Source organism: Eufriesea mexicana, unplaced genomic scaffold (genome assembly GCF_001483705.2).
Source record: "Eufriesea mexicana isolate 0111107269 unplaced genomic scaffold, ASM148370v2 scaffold474474812, whole genome shotgun sequence".
NCBI lineage: Eukaryota > Metazoa > Arthropoda > Insecta > Hymenoptera > Apidae > Eufriesea > Eufriesea mexicana.
Window position 1 is genome coordinate 1,208,437 of NW_016907966.1, and position 10,762 is coordinate 1,219,198.

General features: G+C 32.9%; 1 protein-coding gene across 1 annotated transcript in view; it reads right to left on the reverse strand.

The window, feature by feature from the left end:
- Positions 1–6,621, reverse strand: part of LOC108548897 (uncharacterized) — an 87,458-nt gene extending 80,837 nt beyond the window's left edge. Inside the window, exons 1-2 of the mRNA XM_017902032.1 lie at positions 6,219–6,621; positions 6,041–6,125 (exon numbers count right to left, since the gene is read on the reverse strand). Coding sequence (XP_017757521.1) covers positions 6,041–6,125; positions 6,219–6,621 — 488 coding nt within the window. The remainder of the gene's footprint in view (positions 1–6,040; positions 6,126–6,218) is intronic.
- Positions 6,622–10,762: the final 4,141 nt, after the last annotated feature.

Consider the following 10,762-nt stretch of genomic DNA (forward strand, 5'->3'; position numbering starts at 1 on the left):
ATAATTTTATTATATTATTATATTATATTAATTATATTAAAAAATTAATGAAAGAAGTTTATTCTTTTGCCTGATTTTCTCCTCGTTTCACATCCCAAAACAAAATTAGAAACAGTGAAACAATTGCATACTCGCGTATCTGATATTCACGGCGTCAGAGAGTTTTCCTTCGAAATAGAAAAAGCATTATTTTAAAACGCGTGCACGATCCAATAATACGCGGTCGCGCGTCGTGGAAACGGACCGAATACATTATCTATTTCTATTTAACGTACCCTGAATCGGCAGGAAACATCTTTATGCCGCGCAAGCGTACACACACGGAGGCCTGTCATATGCCGTTTTAAAAATAGTTCGACCCAGAAATCCTGCATAACGTAAGACAGATGTCAATTGTCACTTCCCGTTTTGCGCGTCGATCACAATGAACACTACCGAGATCCCTTCCTGAAAGGACACGTGCAAACTCCTTTTTCTCTCTAGGTATGCATAAGCTGCGAGTAAAGGGCAGATGTTGGAACCGTCTTAAAGATTTCGGGAGGGAGACCCTTTTCAGGCCCTTCGTCCTACTCTTTGAGACGCTATAATAAAGGACCCAACGAAACGTACCCGTGAGCCCATTGTGCGATTAAGCAGATGTTATCCAGTGAATGCGCAATGTATAATATGAACCGCGAACAAAGAACGCGATTTTTCTACCCGGGCCTCGAGATTTTTGCGTTTTCCCGTTCGCTTGTGTGTAACCATGGAAAAAATGCCTCGCCGGTGAAAATTCAGTGTTATATAGCGGGGCAAATGGGATGGCTTATAGCTTTGTTCTGATGTAGACGGAGAAAGATCGTGATGAAAAATGTTCCTTGCATGGGTTAAGAAGTGTTACATGTCTATTGTAAAAGCTTTTTTCTTAAGCCATTGTTGTACTAGCAAAATTTTCATCGAATGGGTCCTCAGAAGAAATTTTTTGTTGTCTGTGGAGAGTAGACCAGAAAGCATTGGTTCAAGCATTACTTTAATTTTTATTTCTCCTTCAGTTATGATCTACTGTGCTATCCTGGTATTTATCAAGTTCATTTTCAACAAAAATATTTGATATAATTTATACCGATTAAAGAAAATAATAAATGTTTATAAACATATTTTAAAATTGAAATAAATTTTTATACCTTTGTATATTTTACATCTTTGTTGTCAATTAATTTGTTGATATACAGGGTATCACATTACTAGAGGTTAGGAAGAACTTTCTAGAAAGAATGCTCCATATGAGAAAGCAAATAAGAAATATAGGCTAAAATCTTTCTGCATCAAAACTTCTCTAGACATACGTGTATTCAACTATATCCTAATTGTTAATTTACATTTATCTATGTTTATTGTGTTTAATAATACAAATAAATATGTACTGATGTATATAGCAAATACATAAAAATGTACAATAAGAGAAAATATATAATTTTAGAACAAAATTCGTCAAATAGAAACAATATCTAATATGGACAAATTTTATTTCACATTTTTCATTAATTTTTTTCACATAGAATTAGTACTTTGTTATTTGTATCTTCAGTTATATGATACTCTAAATAAGCCTGCGAATATCTAATATGAACATGTCTTTATCAAGTATAATAACCTTCGTATAAATTATATTACTGAATCGAAGCAATAATAATGCAGTAAGAAAGTTGAAACTACCATTAGTGCCTAGTACAATGATAGGAGTGTCGTAATAATGCTAAAGGGGTGATCAAAGCCACATCCGTTCTTTTTAATCGCAAGTCCCTCCTACAAATGTATTCAACGCGAATTCGAAACCTAATTCGTCGCCGTCTCCATTTTTTGCTCTCATTTTCACAACAGACATAACAATGACTTGGCCTCTATGAGTCCCACTAGGGCAGCGTACGCCAGTGCGAAGTGCGAGTGTCAGAGTTGTAAATCCGTTTCCCGTCGATCTCGACGCCAGGGCCGAGGTCAACCAGCAGCAGGACGCAGCCGACTCGATGACTCTCTACTTTCTGTTTTTATTCACCGCTGGGATCCTTGCCAGCGGATTCTATGTCTCGAAGAAGATCACAGCTATCGCGGTAAAATAGCCTCGTTACTAACCGCGATCCTCTTGCATGGTTATTCAATGACTCTGCTAAATGCCTCGATTATGACACTGTATTTTGTGTGTTTACGTTCTTGGAAGTGATACGAAAATTATAGAAATATCTTATTGGTGAATTAATTGGAAGCATGCAACTCTGTGCGAAAATACTTCAGTATCCATATCTAAACAGTATTCCAGGTAATTATAATTATTATCCCTGCAAGTCATTTGTTGACTTTGTATCTTTAATTTGAAAATTTATTACCTGTTATAGCTTAGCGAATAGATCGCCTAACGCCTTCAATCCAATGGCAAGTACAGCCATCTACTTGCCAGGCAATAGGTATATTGAAAATTTATTACCTGTTTTATAAGTTTGATTGTATACGAGTTGTCTCTTCATACTATTCTATGTTCTATCATTATCAACTGCCAAAGATAAATAAAATTTTTTAACGTTTTCTTTTCTCTTTCTATTATCCATCTTATTTTTATATCCTTTTGCAGCATGTTTTACTTGAAAAGGTATCTTATATACCTATATTATTTTTTATTAACTGTTCTCATGATTTTAGTAAATTTTGTTAGACTATGCATAGTCAAAAAAATAAAATTTTTCATGTTTTCCAGTACATTGTAAGAAATAAATCTTATATTTTCCTTAGTATCATATAAGTAAAAACAAGATGACAGGCAAATCCTTAGTATATGTGCCTGAAATAATCATATATTCATATAAATATATATCTTCTTTATAAAATTGATAAGCTTAAAAATCTAGGCACGTTTTGAAAACGGGAAAACGGGAATTTAAAGCAGACAAGAATAAATCGAAGAGATGATGTCTCTGAACAGCGAGTCACTTTTAAATTCCTGGCGAATGGTCGGTTGTACGGCGTATATGTCAGACGCTAGGAGCATTTAACTTCGTCCGCATTTCAGTGGAACGAGGAATTTCTCCGAATATAAAAGTATATACATAAATGACGTACGAGTTTCTTGCGCGCATCTTTCGAGAAGTTTCCCGTTGGATGAAAGCGGACATGCGCCCAACTGTTTCTCGGGACAAGCTCCCGGTCGTGTCGGGCGATGGGACGAGCAAGCAACCTCCACTCCGTACCCTTGAACCTAACAGACGCTCGCAGCGTTGCCGCCTCGTGCAACTATGCCGTGTCGTTTCGTTCGGCTACACTCGGCTTCTCTCGGTGGTGCTTTCTTCGTAAGAATTCCGCGTCCGGCGTCCGGCGTCGTTGGTGGCTGGCGAGACGCCGAGTATGCTGACGTCACGCCTTGGCGTTACGCGTAGCGTTACGTAAAAAACGTGATGCTGAACTGTTTTACTCTACATGTACCAGCAGCACAATGTACTCTCTATGTACAAAAAAAAGAGACGAAGAAAAATTTGTAACTATTTCGGTAAGAAATTATAATCTCAAAAAAACAAACAGAAGAAAAATAAAACGGAGACGATAATCTTAGTATGCAAACACAAGAATACTGTTAGCCGGTTTTTATGGTTATGTGACGTGCGTTAGTAGTTTTTTCTTTCGTCGTACATTGGCCTTGCCGTTCTGGATCTAGGTTACGCTCAATCATGCTTTCTCCGTAAGATTTCCGTGTCTGTCGACGACGTTGGTTAGCAGACACACTGCACATTCTGACGTCACTTGCCGGTGTTACGTAGAAAAAACTGTGTCCCCTGAACTTGATTAACGCATCATAACGTTCTCTCGTGACTTTAATCATAATAAAATTGTCTTGCACGTTGTGTGGATCAGCAGTGAGATTATCTTTGTGTGTGTTCAACGAAGAACAAAACTTTTCTTCTTTTTTGTTTCATAGGACATTGACCTTGCGTTTACAACCATCGTGGATCTGTGCTGCGTTTGAGCATGCTTTCTCCACAAGAATTTCATGTCCGCCGACGATGCTGACTAGCAGACAACATTGAGAGTATAAGTTGACGTCACACGCAGTGTTGCGCGTAGCGTTACGTAAAAAAACGTGGCTGACGAATCAGAAATGCATTGGTCTATTACTGTTAAGGCCGTGTGATGAATTGGCTATACGGTAAAATAACGAAGTTGGCGTACCCCATTACGATGAAAAATAGCCGGTGTAGAGTTGAGAATTCTTTTACAACTGTATTCCAATATGAAAATAATGTATCATCAAAAAATGTTTCGTGTATGAAATAATTGTAACGAAACGAACGAATCGTAATAATTTATGAAATATTTCATTTTCTTTTTCAAAGATATATCAAGAGAAATATATGGACAAAATATCGCTTTACCGTAAATCGCGACTGAAAGATCTCCTTCCTTTACCTCCTCTTTACTCTCACTCACTCTTTCTCCTCGCGTCTGTCTCCCGTTCGCACGCTCGTGTGCCATTTACGAGACAAACCGGTTTACGCTTTTTGCGAACCTCGGCTGCACGAAGAATGTTGATTTTTGCGATATATACCGCTGGGAACCTAACCTACATCATTATCCGGATGAGCTGGCCGCACTTGAAGTCTCGTTTCCTTGCAGACCTTGAATTCTTGTATGATTTTATTTTTCGTTTCCATTATTAACGCGACGGGGAATGATGCATTCGAGAGTATTCAAGACGAATGTCCTCGGGATTCGTGACTCGACAAGTAAAACCCTTTCGATACACACGAGGCTGGCATCGGCGAAATGAAAAACGTGTACGTATGCCTAAGATCAAAAATTCAGTCACGACGAAAGAACGACTTCATGGTCGGGGACAAATTCGGCAATGTCTCACTGTTTCTCATTCATAGCACGAACTATGGCCGAAAATATTTTTACTACCGAACGCGTGTGGCATGCACCTCCGTTGATTAGCGTAAGTGGCTATTGTTCTCACTAACCTACAGCACTATACTCATTATCATTTTTCATTCGTGACGATACTACCAAAGAATTACAACGGCCTCTCGATAACCACTCCATGGCTGTGCACGTTAACCGTTCGCTGTGACGAACAGCGCTAAAAGCGCGCGAAAATTGAAAAGTAATCGATGCAACGAAAAATATCTTCTTATTTATAAAGTTATATTGTAATTTACTGAATTATAAGTTTAAATTACAATCACCCAAATATGGTTAATATGCTTTTAAAAAATTGTTAATAATCATTATAAATCGTGAAATTATTACTTTGAATAATAATTTTCAATGTATTACGATTCTACAAGTAACTTCATTTAAAATGCTATATCGTTCTATATATATTTGCCTAACATTTATATATAAAATAGTAAACAACATAATTACGTTAAATACTATATGAAGTTCATTTTGATGCAAGTACCGACGAGTACTAAACGGGTCTTACTGTATGTGCAACAAGAAACCGGTTAGACGAAACTTTCGAAAATTCCAGAATGACGTAGTCTTTCTCGTGTGTATACATGTATCGTGAAGATACACAGTCGTGTTTCTCCCATCGTTCTTCAATTTACAGTTACTTACGTAAGATACACTCAAGCTTCTTTCTTGATTCTTCGACGCATAGCAATCAGCTTGGTCACGTCTTATCGGGTATAAAGGAAACGTGAACCTTATCACGAACGATTATTGAAATACCTTATTCGCACAGAATCGCTTTCTACAAATATAGATTTTTCTTACTTACCTTAGTTACGTTCTTAATTATCATTGCATTACGATAAAACACTTGTGGGGTCATTTATGTTTAACAAACACACCGAACATGAATGATTTGCGTTATCGTAAATATCAATATACGTGTTGAAAAAATATACAACGAAAAAGCATTTGTCAATAAAAATGCAATTTATATTATCTAATCTATGATTCCAATTTTGGAACAGATTAATTCTTTCGATTCAGAATTATGCAAATTTAGTAGTTCTAAATTGATACTAAAAATTAAGCATAAGTAAAGATACAAAATGGTAATACTCACGTTACTGCTGAGAGAGCAACAAACGTTGTAGAAGACTTGGGAACATTTGGACTTTGTTGTCTTTTTGTGGTTTCTCCGGAAGCAACTGTATATATTAAAAATATAATAATAATTAATAATAAATATGTAAAAAGAAATATTTTATAGGCATGTTATAATGAATTAATATATAACGCACCATAACTACAACTACGCTGTTCGCTTGGAGTTCCAGTAAGTTTTTCTTCAGTTCTAGATGTTAATATTTCATTAATTCTCCAATCTTGTATTTCCTTGCGCAACACAGTAACTGGATCATCATCATCCATATCATCATAGCTTCTGTTATCGATGGATTCTGTATATTCTTTGCAATCAACCTTTTTCATTTTCATAATTTCATTTTGAAGAGGAATATTTATCACACGTTGATATTTTGTAGTAAAGTCATTTGTCCATTTTCCTTTTTTAGGTAACAGCTTATTCTTTATAGACATTTTCATAGATGACCGTTGCTGTGACTTTATCGGATGTGATTTTTGACTGGTTACAGTATTCAGAGTTTTACCGATTGTAGAAACATTTTGATTATCATGTGACATCTTGGAAATTTTATGATAATCAATTTTTTTGCTTTTATTCAATTTTCTGAAATAATATAATTATAATAATACATAAGTTTATAAAATTGACAATTAATAGCAATTTCACTTAAAAATTCATAAAAAATTACATTTATTTATAATTAAATATTTAAAATTACACAAAAATTATTTAAATGTATAAATGATTTTGCCACATCCATATAAATATATGTAAGTGTAATTAAATAAAATAAATTAAATAAACGAATAAGAAAAATTGTAACACTGCGCCATCTATACAAAGCAGCGTTCGTTGCGGCAACAATTTTCTCACGGTAGTATAGTAATTACAAATTTAATCACTAAAATAACATTGTACTAAAGGAAAAAAGAAAGCAAAAGTTATACCTTATTTACTTACTTAAAGCTTTACTAATTGGTGACAGATACAACATTGCTGTTAAGAAAGTAAGGAAATATGATAGTAACAGCATTAATAAAACATTGTGATTTAAGAAACACAAGAATTTTGTAGGTAACATTTTTTTAACTTTGACAAATTTAACTAAAGTTTGATACAATATAAATATCATTATATTTATAATGACATACACTAAATTAAAAATGTCTATCGCGTCAATTTTGCTTGAATTATGTTCAAAATATAGAAATGCACTTGTACAATATAATGTATATTTAAAAATTTTGTTGCTTTTACGAACCCCCGTTTATATCTGTTCTTACACTATACAATATTAATAAAGAAGTATACAATATAATACAATAAAATATTTAAAAAATTTGATAGAAAAACATTTTTAAACGAATTACTTTAAAAAGTTTATTATAAACAATATTTACTATGATTATTATAATTAAATATTATTTTCAATATTTTTTTTTAATTTTAATATTTTATCAAATATAAAATTATAATATGCACATTATATATATATATGAAATTTTAATACATGCTATTAAATTTTCATATATATCAAATTAAATTCAATACATTAAAGCAGACTATATTATTTTAAAAATGGTAATTAATATTATACAAATTATTGTATATTACAAACAGTATATGGAAAATGTAACAGTCTTCTTACCTTGAAAATAAAAGAATCTTGACACATCCGAAACAAAGGCCAAACTTACTTTGACTGAATACCACAATTAACTGCTGACATGAAACATCTGCTCGTTTTCTACTATAGTTTTGTCTTTTGTGCAGTTTTATTGATAAATTCTGTACGGTAATAATAAACAACTTTCACACTGATTCGTAGTTGATCGATTAGTTACACATTCGAGACTATATATATTTAACATTACTTAAAAAAAGACAAAAATTCTCTTGATATGAGGCAATAATTACAAATTTTTAATCATTCAGTGATTAAATGAACGTTTATCAATATTTACAAGCAAAAATATATACAACAAATAAAAGTAAAAGTAATAAATACTTTTTAAGTTTGTCATACTTCATTTATTTTATATACTTATTTATTATTAAATTCCACTCTCTTCAACTAACTTCACAAACATGATATACAGTCTGATGCATACATGTTTCGACATGAGGAAAATTCATATAAATTCTAAAAACTTCTACAATTTTATTGCGAAGAAAATAAATATATAGCGACTAATTAAAATTAAATATTTTCTCCATGCACAATTTTTTTAATTAAATTGTAATGCAATGAGTATACACCATGTATTTATCACCAATGTAATTAGCCATAAGAAAGGTGCAACAAGAAAGAAATCGAAATTCAGATAACAGATACTTATTAGATAATTCTCCTTTGTAATCGAACACGTAATAATTCTGCAATTTCTCGTATATGTAAGAAACACAATTTATTTGCATGCTCTTGTATAATGAACATTAATTTCTACAGATACTAATTAATTAATCGATCAAACCATGTCACTTTGTTTCACGTAAACAAGACTTATCGACACGAAGTGCACTGCACAACATTCGATCGCGTAAGCATTAAGCGGCACCTATGCACACGACGTTACGAGTACAAGTAACAATTTAAATATCGCTAGAATGATATAACAATTTACGTAACGTATAGTTGCACATCGTAGCAATATCAACCTACATATTAATTAATTACTGAAATCGCGCTTGTACATGCTTCTAAAATAAGACGTAGTTTGACGGGCGAGACACGCGATTAAAAAGTCAACAGCACCGCTGCTGTGAGATTACCGTGGCGACTGAGCAAAAATAACCTGCATACTGCGCTTCGTGATAATGTAAATCAGTGAAATTACGTTCGTTTCGATTACGCTCAAGCTGCTCATATTTGCGTTTCAATTCGTTAACATCGATAAAAAAAAATAGTTTCACTGTCTTGGACGTGGTAATTATATAACGCGCTGTATTCAATTCATTTTTTGGTTATGTTCGATAAGCCATGTGTTTGGCATAATCTATGCAGTGCAATCAAAGAGTGCATGTGCAAAAAGTGTTTGAAAATTGAATAGTTTATAAAATCTTTTCAAATGTAAGGATACATATTTTAATTTTCAGTCTCATTTGGAAAATATATACAGTACTGGACAAAAGTATTGGCACAGCATGGTTTTTGTGGTTCAAGTGCTTATAACTACTAAACAAATTGATTTGAAGGAAAAACTTTTTGACATATTCATTTATTATCTATTCTAGTTTTATTACATAGTAGAAGTAATAAAATAAATACATTGATTCACGTAACAATAACAAAAATGTATTTATCGAACATTTTATGGGTGGACAAAAGTATTGGCACACTCGAATAAAAACGTTTAAAAATGACTTGAAATTAAATATTAATATTTAGTTGACCCTGCTTTCCTTTTAAGAACTTCGTTTAATTGTTTGGGCATTGAATCAATTAACTTTTTTGTAAAATCCGGCTCGATTTTATTCCATTCTTGTAAAAAAATATTCTTTGAGTCTATTTTGCATGTTATACGATGTTTTCGAATCTTTTTTTTCAATTCATTCCAGACATGTTCGATAGGATTCATACCTGGACTTTGGGGTGGTGTATATAGGGAATAAGAAGTATTATAAATGATCCAATGGCGTACGATGTAAGCGGTGTGCTTTGGATCGCGGTCTTGTTGGAAATAGAAATTCCGCGGGAGATTTAATTTTTCCGCACTTTTGAATAAATTTTGTTTTAATATATTTAAATATGTGCATTTATCCATAATATCATCTATAAAAATTAATTCGTCAACCACAGATGTTGCCATAGAACCCCACACCATAACTCCACCACCTCCATGTTTTACACTCGATTGTAAATTTCGTAGATCCAATTCAGTATTTGGCTTCCTCCAAACTAATATTCTACCATCTGATTTAAATATGTTAAATTTGCTTTCATCTGAAAACAGTATGTTGCTCAAAAATGTTGAATCCTTCGTTATAAATTCTTTGGCAAATTCAACCCTCATCTTTCGACTTTTTCCCGATATGTACGGCTTTCTTCGCGCAACACATGCAGAATATCCAGCAGTTTTTAATACCCTTCGCATAGTTTTCGAATTTACTTCTTTTTGACACTCTTTATTTAATATCATTCTGAGTTCCGAAGAGTTTAATTTAGGATTTTTCTTCACTTCGTTTACAATTTTACGTTTTTCTCTAACAGATAACTTGGGAGGACGACCACATCAATTCGCACTATCAAAATCTGATTGATTTATAAATCGCTTTACAATGCTTCTAATAGTGAAACGACTTTTGTTAACAATTTGTGATATTTCGCTATAAGATTTTTGCATTTTATACAAATTTAGTATTATTTCTCTTTCTTCACTTGTCGTTTCTTTCGCTTTTCTTGACATTATTACTTTTTCTTACTTTGCCTGTTGCTAAACGACTGAACTTTAGGATAATTGTTCTTAAAAATGACAATCGGGGTGTCACCTAACTAGATTTTAAAATGACGATTGGAAATTTTTCAAACAAATGCGGATATATTACATTTAGCATCGTGTGCCAATACTTTTGTCCACCCATAAAATGTTCAATAAATACATTTTTGTTATTGGTTCGTGAATCAATGTATTTATATTATTGCTTCTACTATGTAATAAAACTAGAATAGATAACAAATGAATATGTCAAAAAGTTTTT